The sequence below is a fragment of the Schistocerca serialis genome, chromosome 9, assembly GCF_023864345.2.
Source record: "Schistocerca serialis cubense isolate TAMUIC-IGC-003099 chromosome 9, iqSchSeri2.2, whole genome shotgun sequence".
Classification (NCBI taxonomy): domain Eukaryota; kingdom Metazoa; phylum Arthropoda; class Insecta; order Orthoptera; family Acrididae; genus Schistocerca; species Schistocerca serialis.
In genome coordinates this window covers 360,779,101-360,804,349 of record NC_064646.1, presented here as the reverse complement: position 1 = coordinate 360,804,349, position 25,249 = coordinate 360,779,101, and the positions used below count along the sequence as shown (strand labels likewise).

At 44.5% G+C, this 25,249-nt stretch overlaps 1 protein-coding gene across 1 annotated transcript in view; it reads left to right on the top strand.

Moving 5' to 3' along the window:
• The window catches only part of LOC126419615 (gastrula zinc finger protein XlCGF7.1-like), a 100,457-nt gene that overhangs the window by 5,271 nt on the left and 69,937 nt on the right, over positions 1 to 25,249 (top strand). Inside the window, exon 2 of the mRNA XM_050086804.1 lies at positions 16,567 to 16,646. Coding sequence (XP_049942761.1) covers positions 16,567 to 16,646 — 80 coding nt within the window. The remainder of the gene's footprint in view (positions 1 to 16,566; positions 16,647 to 25,249) is intronic.

Here is a 25,249-nt window from a genome sequence, read left to right as displayed (position 1 = left end):
CAATTTTGGAACTTGTTGTCATGGCTGGTGCCGCGAAATGTATTAGGATGACCAAATGTAGCGGGAAGACACCATTGCAGTGGGTGATTGCCAGGAGGTGCCATATTAAAACTCAGTGAGAACTTTCCAAATGATTTATTCGTTTCCAATACAGCGCCCCATTCCCCTCAGTGCGCATCACAGGGTCCTGCAATGCTGAGGCCACAGCCCCAGCGACCCAGTGCAATGCGCTGTGTGTCAGCCTTGTACGCGAGTGGAGTGTGTTGTTGTCAGGATGGCAGGAGTTGGCTCAGTGGTCTGTGTTCCTGCCAGCTCAGTGCTGTTCGATGTGAGCCACAGGCAGCACGCTGCGTCCTTCTTCTCACCAGCGTGGCTGAAATCGTGGCAACGAACAAGTGCCCGTGATTTGGGGTCTGAATGTGTGGCCCTCACCTTGGGATGTCTCCAGCATGTGTCGGGAGCCGAGATGACTGCCTGCGGTTGCGAGCCATGGAGTGGCCCGCCGCTGGCGGGCTGGCTACGGACCCCATGTTGACCTCAGGGGCGTCAAACCCACGACCCACTGGGGATGGAATGCTGATGCCCCCTCTGCTGATGTGTGTAGCCGGTGGTGTGACACACACTGCCATCCAGGAGAGCTGCCACACTTGAATAAATGTTGTTAGAAAACGGCACCTATTTATACTCGGCTGTGCGCCTCTGTTTTGCTAACACGCCGCTCGGATCACGTACTCACCACGCCCCAGTTGTGCCAGTGGGCCCCTTCTGCCTGTAGCTTGCGCCATGCGAACTGTTGCGTTTACACTTTTCAGTGGTTCAGCGGCCTATGTGGCTTCCATTCTACTTTGCAACCATTGGTATGTGTAACTCACTGCAATTCGGCCTGCACCTGGCTGTAACTTGTGCTCAGAATATCGCCCAAAACTAACTTTCCCTATCCTAAACTGTGGTGTCGCTACATTATTTCTCTCTTTGGAAAGATGTGGTCCTCGGGTTGACCTTTAATTAGCTCTTAACTTGTTTGGGTTGGCAACTATGGCATATTTCCTTACTACTAGGAAACTTAAATGTGGTCTAGTGCCCTCTTAAAACCATGACTTGAAACAAAATGTAAAAATTCCTTACTGGACGGCTACTGCCCGATCAACCCCTTACTACTCGTCTCATGCCCTCGGTATCAAATCCACTGGGACTTGGACCACCCTTGGTTCCCTCTTGGAATTAGCTCTCCGCCTGATCAGAAAGAAAACAACACATAACAAAGTTAAGGCTGTGATGACACTTGACACAGAGGTGCTCAAAATGATAGTTATTTGCCGTTGCTTTTCCGTATACTGATCGACATGTTGTACAAGCTGTTCGTCTGATATGCCCCCTTTTGCTCTGAAATGAACTTGTTTACGAATCTCAGTAGGCCTGGCTCCAGAGTTTGACTTAATAAGGTCAGATTCTGCCTCGGCAAAAACTCTAAAGTGGCTTCTGGCCAGTACAGCTGTGGCTGCGTAACAATCAACTGTGTGACTCCTGAAATTGACCCTGGCAGGTGGAAGGTTGGTCCTATTATGTTACACTTAGTTCCATTGGTTAAAATCCCACTTCCTTCGAGCTCTGCTCGTTTTTCTTCTGCAAATATTCCTCGCTCAAAACAACTTGCTTCTACTACCAAATTCTTGTAGGTGGAGAAGATCCAATGCATCCTGACCTGTTGCAAGCTCAAGTTTGGCTCCATGATGTCCCTTGGACAGTCGATTCCTTTCCCCCTAGCTAAAAAATAACTTCATGGTGCACTTGTCCCATATTTGTAGCTTCACAGATTTTCCTCCAACATTCACTATTTTTTATTCAAACTCAACACTGATTGTGTGACTACTTTCATCCTTAGATTTACATTATATGAACTGGTGCAATAAACCCAACTTTCCTGACCCAGCACTATCGATAGCAAAAAATTTAAACAGAAAATTGTACGACTCTGACATCATTCAACTCATATTTATTACGGCTTTGCTGCAAAATTCACTCTGATGAATTTATTTCTCCAGTACTGCGTTGGATTTCTCCTCCAACAACACTCCACTTACGTCAGACGCCACACTTCCCTTTTCAGTGACCTGAGGACAGGGATCACCATCACCCTTCCTCCCTCTGAAGACTGCTGTCCCTAGCAGGCTCACAATACTCGAAAACACGTATAAAATACAATGCCTAGTTACCCTACACAAACCCAGTGATACATGACACGAAAACAAAAAAAACTACAAATACTCTACTACTTTCTGTATCGCAGAGGATATGGTATTTCATGCTGTACTCTATCTTCTTAGTTTTCTCAGTGCTTAGCACCTCTCTTCACTCTCTCTCTCTTCCTCTTTCCTTCCTGTGACATGCCTGGAATCACATCTGGGCAACCCTTAAATGGCCGTAACTGCCCAATGTGTACTATCGTCGTTCTAGTTGGCAGCTGAAGATTAATATTAAAGGGTATGGCCCTTGATACCTCATGAGGAATTTCTTCGTTTTCCCTTTTTGCGTGTAGGGGCTGGACAGCATTGCCCATTGCCCCACTCTATACTGTGGTAAACTTCCTTTCCACTTTACTGCATCTTCCTCTCTTTCCAAAGCATTTGTATTCGCCTTTTGTACCTGTTTCCAAATGTTCCAAATTGTCCTTGCAAATTGACATACAGATTCACCGGTCTTTCCTTTCTGTAGCTTCACTAAATCAAACGGTGACTGCATTTTTCACCCGTACACTACCTCATATGGAGACAAACTGTTATTTGTATGGACTTTTGCATTGTATGCGCATACAACATGCTTCAAATACTCGTCCCACTGATGGTGATGAGAATCCACATAAAAACTCAGCATCTTCCCGATTGTTCTGTGTACCTGTTCTGTCCTTCTGTTGGCCTGTGGATGCAACACGCACGCCCTCAACTTCTTTATGTTCAACAATTTACACAGTTCCTTCATTAAATCCGACATGAAGTTGGTCCCTTGGTCAGTAATTATTGACGCCGGTACACCAAACTTCAAAATCCAGTTGTTTATTAACACTTGTGCGACCTCTGCTGCCTGTTGATTTGGCATAGCCACAATCTCCATGTACCTGGAAAAATGATCTGTTATTGTGAGAACGAATCTGTTCCCCGATGGTGATTGCCTAAAAGGTCCTAAGACATCAATCCCCAGCAAAGAAAATGGACATGTTGCTTCCGGTAATCGTTGTAGCTGTATCTGTTCCCGACTCAAATCTTCTCTCTGCACACATGGTATACAATTCTTGTTGTACTGTTCCGCATCTACTTTCCTACCTCTCCACCAATATCTCTCTGCCACTCTGCCACCCTCCATGACTGGATGACACATGATCATGTGCTTCCTTTAAAACCTCATCCCTCAGCTTTGCTGGCACTACTACCCTTGATCCTAACTTCGTTTCCCTGCATAGAAGACCATCGTACATATTAAATTGTGGCTGTGTACGATTCAATTTACAATTGTTGTCTGCATCCTGTAATTCTTGCCATACCATTGGGTCATAACCTATGACTTCTACTTTTGCCATCTTCTTACTTAGTGCATCTACATTACAGTGTTTCTTCCCAGGCTTGTGCACCACCTTGTAGTTGAATTCACTAGCCTCACAGCCCATCTAGTGAGTCTAGTTGACGGATCCTTCAACCCCAACCACCACTTCAACGCAGCATGATCCATCACTACCTGAAATCTTTTCCTATATAAATAACATTTAAAATACGTGATTCCATAGATTATGCTAAGCATCTCCCTCTCAGTTGTTGAGTAATTCCTCTCTGCTGCATTCAACTGCCTAGATGCATAGACTGTAGGATGTTCTTTCCCATCACTTTCCTAAGAACACACCCCAATGCTTGATTTGATGCATTGCATGCTAGTATAAACTCCTTTTCAAAATCTGGAAACACAAGAACCAGACTTGATGTTAACACTTCAGTTTGTCAAACGCTTTGTGACAATCTTCTGTCCACTCAGATTTCACACCCTTCCACAACAATTGCGCCAATGGCTGTGCTAAATCTGCAAAATCCTTCATGAACTTTTGATAGAAACTGCAGCTTCCGATGAATGACTGCACTTCCTTAACTATTTTCGGTTCCTGAAAATCCCTTACATCCTGTACCAACCTCAGATCTGTTTGCACTCTGTCCTTATTGATAATATGACCCAAATATTTTACTTCTTCTAATGCAAAATGACACTTCTCCAGGCTCAATGTCAAATGAACTGCTCTTAACCTCACAAAGACTTCCCTTAACTGCTGTCAATGTTGCTCCATACTACTTGAAAACACTATAATGTTATCCAAACTGACCAGACACTGCCGTGGTTTCAAACCCCTCAAGACACTGTCTAGCAACCTCTAAAATGATGCTGGAGCGTTTTTCAAACAGAATGGCATTCTAATGTACTGGTAATGGCCTCCAGGAGTAGAGGAAGCAGTTTTTGGACGATCCTCTGGAGCCAACTCCAACTCATGATAACCATTTGTCCATCGTAGAAAAGTACTGGCACTGCCCTAAGTGATCCAAAGTCTCCAATATGTTTGGAATGGGGTATGCGTCCATTACTGTCTTATTATTGAGGTATAAGGAGTCACAACAGAACCTGTATTTCTTAGTTCCGTCAGTAGATTTTTTAGGTACAATGACAATGCCCACTACCCAGCAACTATTACTGTCGGTTGCAAATGCCTCAGTATTCTGTATGGTTTATGGTAAACAGGTGCTTCATTCCCTGTTGGTATCCTATGTTGAAATAATAGAGTTGCTGGTAATGGCCCTTGTAGAAAAAACAAATCCTTAAATCCCCACAATAATACTTCCATATGCTCTCTTTCTCCTCTTTTCAAATGCTTAATTTTGTCATGCAATGCAGTTTTATCAGCAGTTAGTGGTTGATCGCTTTGCCTACCTCTCGAACACCAGTCTTCCTCATCTGGCAAATCCAAATTTGCTACTAAAACTCCTATTCTCAAATTCACGTCTACAGTGCTAAAATTATCCACATTCAGGGGAACTACTTGGCCATCGTTCCTGTCGTGTACGTGTACAACACTACGTTTCACAAAACAACCCAGTGAAACCAAAACTTCATTATCCTCCAATGGTTCAATAACGTGTACTGTACCCACAGGTAGATTTGACTCCACCCTTACCCAAATGACTTCCCGGTGCCACTAGACACACACTCATGTGAATTAAGCCTTAATGCTAATGAACGCGGTTCAGCTGGTTTGTCCATTACATTGAGTGCCCCTCATGACAGCTCTGCATTGACAACAGTTTTCCCTAGCTGAAATAACATTCCACCAAGTTCCACAGTTCATTGTCCAAGGACAATTTTGGCATGATGTTGATGCTAGAAATCTACTCCTAGGATCATGTCATAGCCCTCGTTTACCCATGGTACTACCTTCATATGCATCAAATCGGACTTTCCCTATGCGAAAGTAAACTGTCATTGACCCGAAAGGCGTGGCCTCCTTATCCCCCACTCCATGCAACCTATAACATGGTGGGTCTAACTTCCTTTGTCCATGATATTCTTAGTAGCCACTGACACTTGCGCCCCTCTGTCCAACAAAATCTTAAACTTTTTAATTCCTGTGGATCTTACCACTGAACATTCCACCTCTGCACATGCATTCGTAGTATTGAAATTAAACAGGAGCTCCCTTAGGTGGGTCTTCTGCCCCGTCTACCGTTTAACTATTGTTCACCTCCCCTATCTCCACTTCTCCATCCTCCACGCTGCTGATTTCCACCCCTTCCTTTATTCCACGGTGACAGGGTACATTGCCTCTGCACATGTCCCATACAACCACACTTAAAACATTTTGCACCTGCTGTAAACACTGTTTGCCTCTCTCATACCCCTGTTGCCATGTCTATTTCCTCACATTGAATTAACAGCTGAATGGCTGAATACAAATCTTTTGGAGTCCCTTCACGCACTTTCCGTGACATGTGTGCCGGTAACCCTCTCAAAAACACATAAAGTGCCCTTTTCTCAGCCTCCTGCAACAGAACACAGTTCGCTTCATTACTCTGACGCGACTCATAAAAATACTCATTAATTTCCATTATCTTGTCTGCAAATTTCTGCATCGTCTCCCCTTGTCTCTTTGTCATTGTACTTAACCTCTCTGTAAAGTACCGAGTGCTATTCTGTTTTTTGTACCATTGTAAAAGCCCTTCCTTTAACAGCTTAAATTGTCCTGGCTTCCTTAAGGCCTCAGAACATCTTACGTATGTCTTCGCTTCACCCGTCAATCTAATCTTGGCTACATGTAACAACTGTTCATCAGACCAACCATTCATCACAGCTGAAATTTTCAAGTCCTCCACAAACGAATGCACATGCCCAGATACCGTGCCAGGAAATGGAATAATCAAACTTGCGGCAGCTGGGTCAATCTCCAGCACCCTAGGCAACAATGACTGATCTGATGCAGTTTCCCGCTCTCTTCTAGATGCCAAATCACTCCTCAACTGTGTATTGTCCGCTATCAGTTGTGCTACTTTTTCCATCAAAATCCGCACCACTTCTGGTTCTGACACACCTCACGTCTGACTCAGCCATTATGTTGCTGTCATTCCCAGTTAGTCCCGAAACAAAACATTTAAGTACAAGAACAACCTGACTTCCTACAGCTCCATATCATCACACTCAGTATCATCATAAACAAATACAAAACTAATTAAACACCACGAAAACAATGTTACTTCCTAAACATACTAACACGTACTCTGACAACAAAAAATACTATACCCATGCAAAACATCTACAATGTGGCTTGCCAGGAGCCATACTAAAAAGAAACAAAAAAAAAAAGCAAGAAAACGTCTAAGACTCAAAAGAAAACTGGGCAAAACTCACCACATCTTGTGACCGTAATGTAGGCAGTGGGCTCAAACGTTGTACTGGACAAACAACGTCTGCTATTCTGACGCCAAATGTCGTGGCTGGTGCCACCAAATGTATCAGGATGACCAAATGTTGTGGGATGACACCAAATGTAGTGGGTGGTTGCCAGGAGGTGCCATATTAAAACTTGGCAAGAACTTTCCAAATGATTTATTTGTTTCCACTACAGCGCCCCATTCCCGTCGGTCCACGTCACAGGGTTCCACAACACTGAGGCCACCGCCCCAGCGACCCAGTGCAACGTGGTGTGCGTAGGCCTTGTACATCAGCGGAGTGCGTCGTCGTCAGGATGCCAGGAGCTGGCTCAGCAGTCTGCATCCCTGCCGACTAAGCACTGCTCAGTGTGAGCCACAGGCAGCCAGCTGTGTCCTTCTCGCCGGCGTGGCTGAGATCACGGCAACGAACAAGTGCCCATGATCTGGGGTCCAAATCTGTGGCCCTCGCGTCGGGATGTCTCCAACGTGTGTCAGGAGCCAAGACGACTGCCTGCTGTAGTGAGCTGTGGAGTGGCCTGCTGGCTGGCTGGCTGGCTGGCTGGCTGGCTGGCCATGGACACCATGTCGGCCTCAGTGGGTCGAACCAACAACTCGCCATGGTCTGGAATGCTGGCGCCCCATCTGCTGTTGTGTGTAGCCGTCGAGGAGAGCTGCCACACTTGAATGAACCTCGTTAGAAAATGGCACGTATTTATACTCGGCTGTGCGTCTCTTGTTTTGCTAATGCGCCACTCCGAGTCACATACTCACCACACCCCGGTTGCGTCAGTGGGCCCCTTCTGCCTGTAGCTTGTGCCATGTGAACCACTGCATTTATGCTTTTCAGTGGTTAAACGGCCCTGTGGCCTCCGTTCTCTTCACAACCATTGGTATGCATAACTCACTGCAATCTGGCCCACAACTGGCTGTAACTTGTGCTCAGAATATTGCACAAAACTAACTTTCCCTATCCTAAACTGTGGTGCCACTACATTGTGTTGAACTCGTGGTTGAGCAGTGCTTGCTGAACTGCATTAATATTGAACATTAATATTCTCTCTCGTAAAAGTGCCATCACATTTGGTGTCATCTTGTGTAGTTCTCTCGTGATTGGTACTTCAATCTGGTAGTCCTTCATCAGCTTTTTGTGAATTATAGGTGAATGTATGTGGCTCCAGTACGACTTCATTATGTCGAAGTGGCTTTGAAGCTGTGTATTTCTATCCAGCACCCTCCCCCCCCCCCCCCCCTCCCCATATATTGAATGTATACTGGTGAGATATCAGTAAAGTACCCGACACAGAATCACCACCTCCCCCAGCGGGCTTGCTGCTCTTTGGCAGGTCCATGCTTGGCTACCATGGGGCCCCAGCCTTTGCAGCAGCTTTTCCCTTTCATGCTGCATGCCTATCCTCTGGCTGTTCCTTTTCCCCTCCTTTGGGGAACACGTCTGAATCCTTTTTGGAAATGATTTCTGCATTTTTGGTAGTCAATATCAGAATGAATACTCTCCACTGTTTTTCATTGCTGTTTTTTGTTCATCATTCACCGTCTCCTACTCTTTTCCGTTACTTTGGTGTTTCAGCTTCCTCTTATTCTTCTTTCTTCCTGTGTGCTCCTGAATGCCGGCTCATGCCTCTGACAAGTAACAGGTGACTGGGTAACACACAATTCCCAGCCCCGCATTGACAGGTAGGGTTCGCATGTAACCTCTGCTAGAGGCCAGGCCCAGGGAGGGGTGATTAACTGAGCTGCTACCATCCCAAATTGCCAATTGGTTCCTTGTCAGGTGTTCAGGAGATATGATCTGAGGTGCTAACAATCACGTAAGGCGGGTGACACTCCTCTGATGGGAGCCCCCAGTTGTAACGAGTGTGCCATCAGAGATGCTGGCAACTATGGGGGATTTTCTCACAATGTGCCAGTCATTTTGCAGTCAATGGCTACGAAACGTAAACAGAACGAGGCTAACGATTCAAAGATCATCCCAGCTGCACCAAGGTACCCCGCAGTTTCACGTACTGAAGATGGTCAGTCCTTCACTATGATAAATCCGTTTATTTTTCATAAAGGTGTTGATGCAATTGCTGGCACTGTGAAATCCTGCTCTTGTTTATGCAATGGCACTTTGCTTTTGGAGACTACTTCTGATTCTCGAGCACAACAACTGCTTGCAGCTTCACTTCTCTATGGCTATCCTGTTTGTGCTGAGGCCCATCGAACACTGAATTCTTCCCATGGTGTTATTTACACTAGGCTGCTCGATGATCTGACCGAGGCAGAAATCCAAACGTACCTCTCTGATCCGAGTGTCATGGCTGTCAATTGGGTGATGAAAAAAGTAGATGCCACCTTAGTGACTACATGCACTCTCTTGCTCACTTTTGATAGAATGGTTCTTCCATCAAAGATAAAAGCAGGTTATGAAGTTACCACAGTCCAACCATATATTCCGAACCCGATGCTCTGCTACCAGTGTTATCGTTTCAACCATACTAGAACATCTTGTCAACACCCAGCCAAATGTGTAACCAGTGGTAAGGATGGTCATGAGGGTGATGGTCCACCTCCTTCTCCCTGCTGCATCAGCTGCAGTGATGACCATGCCGCCTCCTCCCACGATTGTCCTATGTATCTCGATGAGTGGGCTGTCAAGGAGATCTGGATGAAGGAAAAAGTGCCTTACCCAATCGCTCACACATTGGCTAGTTGTAAACCCTTCGCTGTATTATCTGGAACCTACAGTACTGTTCGTGCTATATCTGAGTCCACACAGCACTGGTTGTGAAATCACCCAGTCTCATGGTAGTGTCCTTGTCTCCTGCTCCAGCTGTGCAACATGCCTCATGGGGTGAAGTCACCAGCTACACAACTGGTAAGTCAGAAAGGGCAGAAGGAATACTCCTGTGAAGACTTCGTATATCCCTCCAGCCAACCAACACCAGAATCTTCCTCTGCTCATCGGAAAGGCTCGAAGAAGTCAAACAAAGGCAGAAGGTCTTCTCCATCACCGACTCGAAGATCCTCCTCAATGGAGTTGCCACGTGATAGCCTTGCCTGGCTGACATCAGTATCACCAGTACAAAGGACTAACCATTTTTCTGTCCTCCACAGGCTGACAGCAGAAGATTGCCGACACATCTGTAGACCTCATGGAGCAGTATCCTCCACCCTCTGTGCCCTGTAGCAGTGAGTCTTTCAAAGCTGACACTCGGCATTTTTTCTTAGTCATGACTCTCCTCCAATGGATCATTTGTGGCTTTCGATCCAACAAGGAGGATTTACTGTTGCTCTTAGAATCACAGCGCCCACTTGTTCTCTGCCTTTGGGAAACAAAATTGCATCCTCATGACTGCTTTGAGCTCTTGCATTTCTTCCTGGTCCATTTTGACCTTCTTCCTGAGGTTGGTATTCCATCTCATGCAGGAGTCATGCTGCTCTTAGTCAACCCATACCCCTGACTACATGCCTTCCAGCTGTTACAGTTCTCCTTTTCCTTCCTCACTTGGCCTTTTCCCTTTGTACTGTTTGCATCCCTGTCTCATACTATGTCACCAGGGCAGACTTCTTCCAGCTTATTGGGCAGCTGACTCATCCCTTTCCGCTGCTCGGAGACTTTAATGTGCACCATCCCCTTTGGGGTTCTGCCACAACCTGTCTGAGAGGCACCCTCTTGTCTGACCATCTTAATCAACTTAACCTCTTCTGCCTTAACACAGGAGCACCCATGTTCCTTTCAGACTCCATGCACACTTATTCCCATTTGGACCTATCCCTCTGCACTGCCCAGCTTGCCCGTTTAGTGGTCTGTTCTCTCTGACACATACTCGAGTGACCATTTCCCATGTGCTATCCATTTGTTGACTCCTACCCCACCTCTGGGCACAACCAAATGGCAGCTTACTAAGGCCGACTGGAGGCTTTATTCCTCCCTGGCAACCTTCAACTAACTACAATTTCAGGGGAATATCTTACAAACATTATCCTTACCACCGCAGGACGCTCCATTCCTCACCCTTCCTCTTTACTGCGCCGTGTCCCGGTCCCTTGGGGGACTGAGATGTGCCGTGACACAATTAACGCACAGAGATTAACGCACAGAGATGTGCTCTCCACTTTTTTAGCTGTTGTCTTATGATGGCAAACTGCATTCATTATAAACAGATGTGTACACAGTGTGTTGTGTTCTTCAGGATAGCAAAAAAGGTCACTGGGTTTCATCTGTTAGTTCTTTTAACAGTTCCACTCCCTCTCCTGCTGTGGGGCCGACCTCCGATGGGTCACTGGGACCAAGATCCATTCCACAGTTTCTGGCCAGACAGTAGCAGATGAAGTCATTGTGGAGTTAGATTTCGCTCTCACTTCATCCCGATCCTCCGCCCCAGGGCCAGACGCCGTTCACATTCAGATGTTGGCACTTTCCTCTTGCAGGCAATCACTTTCTGCTTAATACATACAACCAAATCTGGGAAGAGATCACGTTTCCCAGATGCTGGCATGAAGCCACTGTTATATACCTAATCCTTTAAGGACAAACAACTTCAATCTAGCTACCATCCTGTCTCTCACAAGCTGTGTTTTCAATGTGAAGGACCATATGATTCATGCCAGGCTGGTATGGGGGCTCGAGTCTCATACAGTGTGGATATCGAGTGCGGCGTGCTGCAGTTGACCATTTTGTCACTTTGTACACCCATGTCATGAATGGTTTTCTGCGGAAATCCCAGACTGTGGCCATATTTTTCGATTTGGAGAAAGCCTAAGACACATATTGGAGAACTGGTATCCTCTGTAATCTCTACACGTGGGGCTTCCGTGGCCCCCCTGCCCCATTTCCATTAGCAATTTTTAAAAGACAGAGTTTTCAAGGTACATGTGGGTTTTGCCTTGTTGGACACCTTTATCCTGGAAAATGGTGTGTCTCAGGGTTCCGTCCTAAGTGTTGTCCTATTTGCTGTTGCCATTATACTCTATAATGGCCTGCCTCCCACCGGGCATCTCTGGCTCTGGCTCCGGCTCCGGCTCCCTTTTCATTGACGATTTTGCCATCTATTACAGTTCTTCATGGACTTGCCTCATTGAACAACACCTTCAGCGATGTCTTGATCATCTTTATTCATGGAGCGTTGACAGTGACTTTTGTGTTTTCACCGACAAAACTGTGTGTATAGGTTTCTTGTGGTGCAATTGGTTTCTTCCACCGTCTTTATATCTTGGGCATGTTGCTCTTCTGTTAGTTGAAACTACGAAGTTCCTGGGGCTCAAGCTCTATAGAAAACTCTCTTGGCCCTCCCACATGTCTTACCTGGCAGCCCACTGCATGCGGTCCTTCAATTCCTGTGTGTTTTTAATGACTCTTCCTGGGGTGCAGATCGAACCACCCTCCTCCATTTGGACCAGTCCCTTTTCCATTAAAAACTAGACTACGGCTGTTTTGTTTATGCATGTGCATGTCCTCTTATGCCGTCTCACCATCGTGGCATCCTTTTGGTCACTGGCACATTTTACACTAGCCCAGTTGAGAGTCTGTATGTGGAAGCTTCCAAACTACCACTGTCCTACCACTGTGACTTTCTCCTCACACAATGCATGCCATTTGTCCACCATGCCTGGCCACCCATCCTGTGCCTTCTTCTTAGATGACTCTTTTGATCACCAGTATGTAGTTTGGTTCCGTATGGCTTTTGGTTCTTGCTCTGGCAGCTTAACGTCATGCTACCTGCAACTTTCCTGGTGGGCGTGAACCCTTCACTACCACGGCTTCGTGCGGCGGCCCGTGTTCACCCTGACCTTCATTCGCTTTCTATGGACACTAATCCAGCCTCGCTCTTATTCTTTCCATTTCATTACATTTGCATGGAATTTTGCATAGTACCTATGTGTACACTGGTGGCTCTTGGACTGACTGTGGTGTCAGGTGTGCCTTCATCATTGGCGGCAACATTTTTTTCGTATTGGCTTCCGGGGCACTGCTCAGTATTTGCAGCAGAGTTCTTCACTCTGTATCAGGCCATGCAGTACTTCCGGCGACAGAGGCTTTTCAGTTGCGTCATCTGCTCAGACTCTCTGTGCCTTCAAAGCCTGTGTGTGCTGCACACTGTCCATCCCTTCTCTTAGTGCAACAGATCCAGGAAAGCTGTCACTTGCTTACTTTGATGGAGCCACAGAGATTTTTATGTCAGTTCCTGATCACATCAGTCTGACAGCCGGAAACAAGGTCACTGATGCCACTGTCAAGTCTGCAGTCCTCTTACCTCAGCCTGCTAGTTCTTATATTCCCTCTGATGATTTCTGTGTTGCTGTCTGTCAGCAGGTGGTGTCATTTTGTCATCACCACTGGTCCTCCCTTCATGGGAGCAGACTCCGGGCTATTAAGCCTTTCCCAGTGGCTTGGACGACCTCCTCTCAGCCCTCTCATCATGAGGAGGTCATTCTATGTGAGTTGTGTATTGGACACTCTCTCTTTGGCCATTGCCATTTGTTAAGTGGTGCTGCTCCCGTACCACTTTGTGCACGAGTTGTTGGCCATTTTAGCGAATGACACATGGGCTGTCAATGATGATTTACTTTTTATCCATCGTAGCAATATGGCTAAGGCCATTTAATTTTTAGTTCTGGACCTCCGTTCCTCTATGGCGGATTTAAAGGCCTTTCTCCTTGTCCTTGTTTTTAGCTGTCTTCTCTTTCATTGATTGGGTTTGAGGTGTAGTTGTTTTTAACTCCTCTCTTTGTCTTTGTGTTCTACAATTTTGACATGGACATGTATGACCGTAGTTGTTTTTGCACCCTAAAACAAAACAAAACAGAATCATACTTGTAAATATTGTGAATTGGGATGTAACCCTCTTCTTGATATGGGAGTTCTTACCTATGCTGTGTGCTTGCTATAACAATTTTCAGCTGCTGTGAAAATGGCAAATACAACATATTTTGTTGACAACATGCCAGACTGGTTCTCAGAAGCACATGAAGATTGCTATCAACAAACTTTTTAGGTCAGTAAATGTACTGTGAGACTGTTATCAGTATGCCCAACCAGTTAAATGGTTGTTTGTAAAAGTTGAGTGGACATGACATATTGTTTGTACTGAATGCATCTGTGAAACACAGTTTTCCTTGGTGTTGAGTAACACAGGATGTGATATCGTAAAACATTAGTGAATCAAAATAGGAATATTGATCTGCATTTTGACTTTTTCACCAATAAAATAAGAAATTATCCATAATCCAAAAGCTGGAGAACTTTAATTTTTATGAAAATTCATAACATGTGGCTTAAAGTTCAGGTTCTTACACAGGGATATTCAAACAGATGGACCCAGTTTAATTTAATTTTTATTTGTATTAAATACTGCACTAAATCCTAACTGAGGTAGCTACAATTTATGGTTTGTCTTTTAATTCTGTAAGGAGAGACGCTCATTTTGATATGCTTTCACAACAGATAGTTTTGATATTTTTTATAGATATCAGGGACTTGGTTGTTGGATGCTCTATTAATAATTGAGCAACCCATACTTTGGATTATTCAGCAAAGCAAATCCAAATTAGTTTTTGGTCTAATGTCACATCATCTGTTGATGCCCTGCTGATGTACCTGAGTGAGGGATTTGATTCTGTGTGTCATTGTACAATACTTTAACAGCTAAACTGATGTGCTGGGACATTAGAGTTAAAAAGTCGCTCTTATAAAACCGTATCTTGACAACATGAAGCAGAAGGTGCACTTTAATGGTACGAGTTCTGCATTCCTAGACATTTGAGGTGGTATGCCTCAAGCTTCCATGCTGGCGTTCTCACAGTTTATAATGTAAAATTAATAACCTACGTAGTATCATGCCATGTAAATCAGTTCTGTATGCTGATGATACAACTTTCATTGCAACTGGGAATGGCATAGAAGGCCTAAAGGAACAAAGCAAAACTGACCTAAGAATTTCTAGGATCTGGTCTAAAGATAATGAATTAACTGTAAATCAGAATAAAATTGAAAATGTAATTTTTAGTTTATGCAATACAGACAATGATTATGTTTAATACAAAATTGTTGGGGCTTTCGTGGCCGCTTGTTGACAAACTGCCTACTGGCTTCTGTCTCGGGTTCTTCGGCCGACGTTCATCTAATGATTTTTCTGACGTTTCGCCAGCACGAGTGGCTGGCACTGTCAAAGCTTCACCCTCCATTGCCGGTGGTGAACTGGAGCCGAGCTCGCAGGCGCAGACTATATATACCTGGCGCGCCAACGTCAGAGGGCTTCTCCGCGGTCATTTCCGGTGTGGTTCTCCTATTGCTACCTGCGACGGTCGTTCGCTGCAGTACGGGAAGCCAGGATCCGTTTACCTTAAGGCTTTCTTCTTTCTTGTTCAAACTGTTCGCGTGTTTTTGTATTTCCACAGCTTCTCTGAACAAGCGCGTGTGATAGTGCTCACGTAATAAAATTCGCCGACACGGAAGTTCTGGCTGTAGCGAACGACCATCGCAGGTAGCAAGAGGAGAACCGCACCGGAAATGACCGCGGAGAAGCCCTCGGACGTTGGCGCGCCAGGTACATATAGTCTGCGCCCGCGAGCTCGGCTCCAGTTCACCACCGGCAATGGAGGGTGAAGCTTTGACAATGCCAGCCACTCGTGCTGGCAAAACGTCAGAAAAATCATTAGATGAACGTTGGCCGAAGAACCCGAGACAGAAGCCAGTAGGCAGTTTGTCAATGATTATGTTTGCTAACTTCTGGGTGTACACTTAGATCCCAAATTAACTCGGAACCTCCATACAGACTCTGTTTGCACTATATTGTGAAGTGTCACATATCTGTTACATGAACTTAGAGCAGATGTGAGTGAAAACATGATGCTTAACTCTTGTTGTGTATTTTTTCATAGCCACATAACATACTGCATACTGCTTTGTAGCATTTCCAGTGAGGCAAAAATAGTTTTTGTGTGTTTGTATGTGTAGCCAGAGTTTTCAAAAACAATGTATCCTGTAGGTCACTTTCCAAGAAATTGGGTTTCATGACAGTCTTGTCATTATTTATACTTAGCTGCCTAGTGTGCATTAAAGAAAACCAAGACAGTTAAAAGTTAAGGAAATTATTTCATTGTCACAATACATGTCACAAATAAAAGATTAACCATTCCTTTACAAGACTAAGCATGACTTATTACAGCTATACATACCTTGAAGTACAACTATTAAGTGAATTGTCACCAGAAACACACCTTATTTAAAACCTTCAGAAAAGTTCTACAAACCTGGCTTAAAAAGAAGGCTTTCTATGCCATAGAGGAAAATTTTGACTACATGAAAGAAGTTCTAAAATTTTAACTAACACTAATTGTGTATTTGTATGGAAATCAACTTATTTAACTGTTTTTATTATTATGTGTATGATTATATATTGTTTGATTTGTACAAATTATTAACATCAATAGCATGAAAAATGTCTGAAGATAAAAGTAAATAGATAAAATAAAAGATTGAAGGGAAGAGAGAGGATCCATTCACACAGTGATAGATTTCATTTCCATTACCTTGCCTCTCTTTTGAGCATTGAAAACAGTCCATCATATTATGGTATCACTGTAGTGTTCATCCTTTAACTCAGGATATCTTTTTCAGAATGTGTTCGGTGATGACACATCCTGTTGCTACGATCTGCCTCCAGATCTGGAAGACTTGTTGCTTTTTGGCAACAATGTGTAAGTTTAGTTTCTTGTGCCTCTTAATTTTGTAATATATTCATGCATTAATTAAATTATAGAGTTGTTCTGGTTCCCAATTGTTTTTGCTTCTTCCCAGACATTTTTTATATTTGCTACACAATTTCTGTAATTAGCATGTTACTATGTATTTGTTTGTTTTTTAAATATTGTGAAGCTTCAAAATTTAATTTACTGCCCATCTTGAATTTTTTGTTTGTCTGGCCATATTGCCTGTTGTTTGTATATAATTAGTATTTTGGATCCATCTATGCAGCTACTAAAAATGTGTTTATTTTGTCATATGTGTTTTGTTTCATTGAATTAAAATATCACGATCCACATGAAAACGAATATATAACAATTTTTGTTTCATTGTAACTCTAAAAGCAGATTATTTAATGAGCTGTTGAAGTGTGGTTGTTTGACTGCAGTTTTGTCACTATCCTTCTTACAATCACAAATGTCATATGTGTGCAAATCCATAAAATGTCTGTTTCGGCACCTCTCTTTGGCTTATTTTCACTTTCACTTGTAGCACTATCTTCACATCCACATGTTGCCCTTCCCATTTCCTGATTTGATATACTGCTAAATATTATACCATACGGCACATATGTATAGCCCATTGTCGCATTGGTAAAGGGTAAGACTGCTGATTGAAAGGTGTAGAGATTCTATGTACTGTCAGTCCTAGAATTTTTATCTGTCTCTTGTCACTTCTTTCACCTCTGGCAATATTTTTCCATGTAATGAAATTTTCATTCTGCAGCGGAATGCATGCTGATATGAAACTTCCTGACAGATTGAAACTGTGTGGTGGACTGAGACTCGAACTCGGGACCTTTGCCTTTCATGAGCAAGTGCTCTGTTGACTAAGCTACCCAGTCTTGACTCACAACCTGTCCTCACAGCTTCACTTCCGTTGGTACCTCATCTCCTACCTTCCAAACTTTACAGAAGTTCTCCTGTGAAACTTGCAAGACTAGCACTCTTAGAACAAAGGGTATTGTGGAAACCATGTTTCTAGTAATTTATTTTTTGGTCTCACATTTTACTTTATACAGTCCTTTGTGTTTTAATTAAGAGTCTGAAATGGGCGATAAAAAAAATCTGTAGTGAGCGTGGATCAGAAACTGCTTGTTGTAATACAGCTGGATTCTGGGGTAGCGCCCAAAACTGTTGCTTTGGATGTAGGGGTTGGAAAAAGTATTGTTTGAGAGTGGAAGAAAAATCAAGCAGAAATTGAAAAGTGATGTGCTTTCCAAGTTAGTTGGAGTGGAATAAAAGTAGGGAAGTCAATGTTGAAAGGTAAGGATAAAGATGTTGAGGAAACTTTACTTTTGTGGCCTGAACATTTAAGAGGAAAAGGCAGTGTAGTTGCAGTGGCAGATAAATGGTTTTTCATTAAGAGCAATACTTTTGTTTCGTTGGCACCCACCTGCAGAAATGGAACTGTAGAGAAATAGCTTGAAGGTTATTTTATGAACCCGTTGCAAGGCATTTAATTGTGAATTGAAGAGTAATCATGTAGATAGAGAGATGTAGATAACAGTTTTCTGAGGAAGGCTCTGTGCCTTCGCATCCTGCCAGTGACAAAGTCACAGATGGAAATATCAAAATATTATTTTTGCCACCAAATGTGATTTCTGTTTGTCAGCCGATGGATTAGGTCATCATTGAAATGCCAAAGAATTATTGCCATTGCCTTCTCAGTTTGTTGATATCAGCAACTGATAGTAATGAAGACTTTGTAGCTGTTCTGAAGAGGATGGACTTGGAAAATTCTTTTAGGCCATGAAGGTGGACATTTTAATTTTGTATCCACATGTGCAACCAAAGTTGAAGATGGAAATGGAGATATTGTTTTGTTGCTGATTCGTGAGGATGTTGATGCAGTGGATGTTGATGACAGGAGTAATCTCATCCCACATTTGGAAGGGTTCAAGATGATTGAGACAGTGCTGCAGTACATTAGTGAGTAGGAGAAAGCAATGCCAACTGATATCATCTGCTGCATAAGTGTAGGGATATTGCAGCATGGAAGATGGTTAGAGGAGGGAAACAGTAATCTATCAAAGACTTTTTTTAGAACCTCAAACTTGTAAGTTTCGTATTTTTTGTGTTAGATCTGGCTTTTCACATATGTGTTGTCCTATATTCATACTGTACAACACAGATCATTTTGTTTCTTGTAGTAATTTTTGAAAGGTGCAGTATACGTATAAAAACACTTACAACTAGTGTGTATTATGTAAGAAGTTAGAAAAAGTTAATAAAATTGGGTTTTGGTATAAAAAAAAGGGTGTTTTGAATGGTATGGATGGGGTTGGTTGACAGAATAGAACTCTGGCCTAACTGGCTCTTTTGTTGTATGACTTGGTCTTCCACCACAGTAAGTCAGGTAGTAGCGATTTTACTGTACCTCTGTTACTAAACCTTAGGGACCTGGAAGCATGATCCCTAAAAGTGCTAAATATTTTAAAATGTGTTAGTCACAGTTTGTAGGTGGTAGACTAAAGCTGTCTGCTTTAGTTTTACAGATTCTGTGTATGATCCATAGCTTGATTATGGGGAATGTTGGAAATGAAGCACATATAGGGAATTTGACTGGACACTGGTGCCTTTAAGATCAGTCTGTCCTATTGATAGCCCCTGTGCTGACTGTGGGGTTGCATCACAGATCATCAGGCTGTCTCCTGATGGTGTGACAAGCCTGTAAAATCATTCCCATATCTTGAATGCCTGCATACCATACTGTTGTTCATCCACCAGCAGAACAATTTTGCAGTAATAGACTGTGGGCAATGAGGCCTTTTGGAATGTGGCTGCTTGTTCTTCAAGGTAAAACAGATCTCCACTTTCTCTTGTAAAGAAGCTCAAAATTATTTTACACTTGGAAAATTTTAAGAAACAGTGCACACGAGATGTATCATGTAAATCATTAGTCTATAAAATTTTAGACTGGCATTAAAATTTAAATACAGTATACACTGATTACTTGAAGCAAGTGGCTACTTTCTGCTGATCAAATAAATCTGTTTCTTGGATCATATCTTCAGGATTCACATTCGCAATGAATGAATGCTTTGCTGTTAGTGGAGAACTGAAGGCAGTCATGAAGCCACTGGAGTAGATGAGGTGTCATCACACCAAATAGCTTCTCATCTACTCCAGTCCACCAAGTGCAAGACAAGCATTACAGGCAATGTACCCACCAAAGAAAATGAATCAGCCAATACAAAACACACTACCTCTCCTCCAGCAGCAGAGGAAACATTTGTAATTTTGTTGGTTGCCACACACATGTCTGTATGCATGTTCTGTATCTATATGCAGATGCATGTGTGGGTTCTAGATTGTGCTCACGCACACTTGCTAAATACTCCACTGTTGTGTGATCAGTTTCTACATATAATCATCAGTTATCTTGTTATAGGGATGCATGTGAAGGTGGCAGAATTTGGGGAATCATAATTTGTGTTTACTAAGACAATAAGATTTTTTAGTGGATTATGTTCTGGTCAAATGAAGAATGTAGCTTAAGTCTGTTTAACTTAGGGCATTGTGGTGTGAAATGTGGTTCCCATCATGGTTCAGATGAATTAATGCCACACATACAACAATCACTTATAGTACACCACATTTTTGCGTGTTCTGTTTGATATTCGTACAGAAACAGAACACTAAGAAACTGCCATCAGAATTTAGGGCTGCAGAAGCAATGGCTGGCACATGCCCAACTGTCAGTGGTTGCTCAGGGAGTGGAAGGACCGGGCCATGGGAAATTGATCATCATTCATAGTGATTACACAGTTTATTAGACTTCCCAGTGCTGTGGTAAATTGACAAACAGGTTAACAGTTTTAACTATGCAATAACAAAGACCAGCTGCTTCAGCAGAACACTGTTAGTCTGCTTCCCAGTGACACATCAGGAGATAGAGTTCAAACCTGAGCATCGCCCACTTGTCTGGGTGTACTGCAGCTCTGGTAACAAAAGTGCCAGGCTTTCCCAGAACACGAATACAAAGATAACTTAAACCATTTTTAACAGGTGTAGATACATGGACCATCTCACATTGTAAACAAACCAGACAATTTAGTTCCATATTGACGGTTCTTTCATCCTGGGAATAGAGAATCTTAATGAGTTTTGCCTGGTATTGATATCGATACTGGCATGATATTGGTCCCAGAAATTCTAACTCCATCCGAACAGGCCTTGGAAGGCCCAATGATGCTGACCAACCTTCATGTCATCCTAAGCATACAGGCATCACTGGATGAGGATATTGATTGTCATGTGGTGAACTGGTCTGCGCAACGCTCTCCCAGCTGTTGTCCATTTATAAGTCTGGAATCACTACTTGTCAATCAAGTAGCTCCTCAATTTGCCTCAGAAGGGCTCAGTGCACCCCACTTGTGAGCAGTGTTTGGTAGTCCAGTCGGTCACCCATCTAAGTGCTAGCCAAGTCTGACAGTGCTTAACTTCGGTGATATGATGGGAACCTGTGTTACCACAGTGGCAAGGCCATTGGCACAGAATTCAAAGACTGTATCAAAATCCCTGCAATAGTGCTCAGACTGGCCTGAACATACAAAAAGTACACACACACACACACACACACACACACACACACACACACACACACACACACACACACACACACACTTACTAACACATGAATACTGCTTACATTTTATGTTTGTATGCAGTAATGTTCATCTGTTACACTTTTGATGGATGATTAATGTAGTGCATGTTCAAATGGCAAAAAGATATTTTGTATATGATATAATTACAGTTTAATTATTTTAGGATTTTATCCTTTACCTATGCTGTGAAACATTGCTTCTTGCAGAATTTCATGATTCTAGGTAAACAGGAAGCACCCTATATGTTTTGATGAGTGAGATTTCGAGTTTCAAAATATGCGACATAAATGGCTGCCTTTTGATTGCATTGACTTACAAGCTTAAAATTTTTACATCACCAATATATGTGACATAAATTTGAACCTAATACATCTACTTCCTGTGAAAAGGGCTTGTACACTCAGACGGATGGACAAAAGACAACAAACCCCCCAGGGGGTCCACAACTCTTTTGTGGACACGTGCGTAGCGAGCACGGGACCCCGAGCTAATGTGGCCCTCCTTCCTTTCCGGGCTGCATACCTTCCCTTTCTGCATCCTTCCCCGTCCCCCATCTTCGCCCCACCCCCCTCACCTCTGGCTCTTTCCTTCCCTTTCTTCCCCTCTGGGAGTATGGTTTGTGCCTACGTCCGGAGACGGACGCTCGAAACTGTTACAAATTCCTTGCTTTCTTTCTACACTTGCAAGTCTTCGTCCTTCCTCTGTCCTTCTCTTTTCCTTCCCTCTTCTCTTTGCCCTTTTCTCCGCTGCGGCGTTTGAGACCCCTCTTCTTTCCTTTCCCTTTCTCTTTTTTCCTCCCTGTGCGTGTCTGAAGGCCGACCCATGCACTTCCATGCGTAGCCGGTGACGGGGTAACGCGTAATTCCCCGCCCCGGGTAGACATGTAGGACACGTACGTACCCCCTGGTAATGGCCAGGCCCATGGAGGGGTGATTACCCGAGCTGATACCTTCCGAAAGTGCCAATTGGTCCCTCCGTCCGTTTGCCGGGAGGTGTGACCTGAGGTGTGAACAATCACCTAAGGCGGGTGTGCCCTCAGTAAGGGCCCCCACAAGGGTTGACACGAACATCATTCCAACCCGCACTGTCTTCTTGACATTTGACAAAGTTCAACTCCCATCGAAAATCAAAGCAGGCTATGAGATAATTTCCATTGCCCTTACGTCCCAAACCCTACGTGTTGCTATCGATGTCAGCGGTTCAATCACACCAGCCAGTCCTGTTCCAATCCGGCCAAATGTGTTACGTGTGGCAAGGATGCCCATGAGGGTGCTTGTCCACCTCCATCCCCTCGCTGCATCAACTGTATGGGTGACCACGCTGCTTCCTCTCGAGATTGCCCCGTTTTTAAGGACGAAAAGCTCATCCAGGAAATAAGAGTGTAGGAAAAGGTGTCGACCTTTGCTGCTCGAAAATTATTCGCCAGTCGACAGCCCACCGTGCCTCAGACAGGAAAATACAGCACTGTCCTTGCTTCTTCTCGGCCAACAAAGGAGGCGGCCACGCAGACTTGCGACCTCACCTTTAGTGCCACGGTCATCAGATCGGCCAGCGCAAAGATCCCCGTTCAGCCTCACCACTTTCGCCTGCCCACTCTATGGCTCACCCTTCGTCGGGTTCTGCTAAATCTCGAGCCCAAAAGTCAGACACCAAGACTTCGAAAAAAGAGCATACTCGTGAAGAGTTTTTACATACCGCAACTTCACAACCATCGGTTCCTCCTTCATCTAAACATCATACTTCCAAGAAGGCTACAAAGAAACCCTGTTCCTCTCCTTCTCCGCCAAGGCGTGTCCCATCTACAGCACCACCTGGCGGAAATCGCCCTTGGCCGTCTTCTGTGTCGCCGAGGCGCACTGCTGGTGGCCGGTCAACCGGCCGATAGCTGGTGGCAGGAGCTGCTCCTGACCAACCTATGGATCAGGATCTTCTGCCTTTGGCTGAATGCCATTCCATGCTGTCGGTCGCAAGCTCTGAGCAGTCGTTGAGTTGACAGCACCCTTGGTCACATTCCTGCATTTTCTGTTCACCCTATGTCCTTTATCCACTGGAATATCCGCGGTATTCGAGCCAATCGGGATGAATTGTCGATCCTCTTACGATCCTACTCACCGGTCATCTTCTGTCTTCAGGAAACAAAGCTGCGTCCCCATGACCGCTTTGTTCTCCCTCATTTTCAGTCCGTCCGATATGATCTCCCCTCTGTTGAAGGCACTCCAGCACATGGAGGACTCATGATTCTTCTCCATGAAACTCTCCATTATTACCCAATCCATTTAAACACTTCCTTCCAAGCTGTCGCTGTCCGTCTTTCCCTTTCCGGATACACGTTCTCTCTTTGTACTGTATACATTCCATCGTCCTCACCAATGGCACGAGCTGATCTCCTTCATCTTCTTGGTCAGCTTCCACCCCCCTATTTGCTGGTTGGGGACTTCAATGCCCACCACCCGCTTTGGGGATCTCCACATCCTTGTCCACGTGGCTCACTATTGCTAGACGTCTTCCACCAAGCGGATCTAGTTTGCTTCAACACTGGGGTCCCTACATTTTTATCTGCCTCCACGACAAATTTATCTCATTTGGACCTTGCGGTCGGTACTGTTCCGCTAGCTCGGCACTTCGAATGGTTCGCCCTTGATGATACACACTTGAGTGACCACTTTCCATGTGTCCTTCGACTGCAGCCTCAACTGCCATACATGCGCCCGCAACGCTGGAAGTTTGCCCAAGCTGATTGGACACTTTTTTCGTCTCTAGCGACATTCGATGGCCGTCACTTTCCCAGCGTCGACGATGAGGTCACCCATATTACCGACATTATTCTTACAGCTGCGGAACATTCAATACCACGCACCTCCGAATTGCCCTGGCGCCCCCCAGTTCCTTGGTGGAACGAGGCATGCCGTGATGCAATACGTGAGCGGCGACGTGCTCTCCGCGTTTTCCGCAACCATCCTACTTTGGCCAACTGTATCCGCTATAAGCAGTTCTGTGCGCAATGCCGTTGTGTCATCCGCGATAGCAAGAAGGCAAGCTGGAAATTCTTTATTAGCTCATTTAACACCTTCACTCCCTCCTCGGAAGTTAGGAGTCGGCTTCGACGGTTCTCAGGCGCGCCTAGTTTCTCCCCGGTCTCTGGGCTCACTGTCGCGCATGATACATTCGTGGACCCCGTCGAAATTTCTAACTCGTTGGGTCAGCACTTTGCTGAGATTTCGAGCTCTTCCAATTACCCGCCAGCATTTCTCCCGAAGAAACGTGCAGCGGAAGTGCGACCTCTTGCTTTCTCCTCTCAAAATCGCGAAAGCTATAATACTGTTTTCCCCTTGCGGGAACTCTAACATGCACCCTCTTCTTCTCGCTCCTCCACCCCAGGACCGGATGGTATCCACGTCCAAATGTTGCTGCATCTATCAACCCATAGTCTGCGTTACCTCCTTCGCCTTTATAATCGAATTTGGACCGACAGTACTTTTCCCAGACGATGGTGGGAAGCTATCGTCGTTCCTGTTCCGAAACTGGAAAGGACAAACATCTCCCCTCTAGCTATCGCCCCATTTCTCTCACGAGTAGTGTCTGTAAGGTTTTGGAGCGTATGGTGAATTACCGTTTAGCGTGGTGGCTGGAATCCCGCAGTCTTTTAACACCTGCCCAGTGCGGATTCCGAAAGCATTGTTCTGCAGTTGACCATCTTGTTGCTCTCTCCACTTATATCATGAACAATTTTCTCCGGAAACGCCAAACAGTAGCAATATTTTTTGATATGGAGAGAGCATACGATACCTGTTGGAGGACAGGCATCCTCCGCACACTGTTCTCTTGGGGCTTTCGAGGTCGGCTACCCCTTTTTCTTCGCGAATTTATGGCAGAGCGCACATTTAGGGTGCGGGTGAACACTACTCTCTCCCGTACTTTCTCCCAAGAAAACGGGGTACCCCAGGG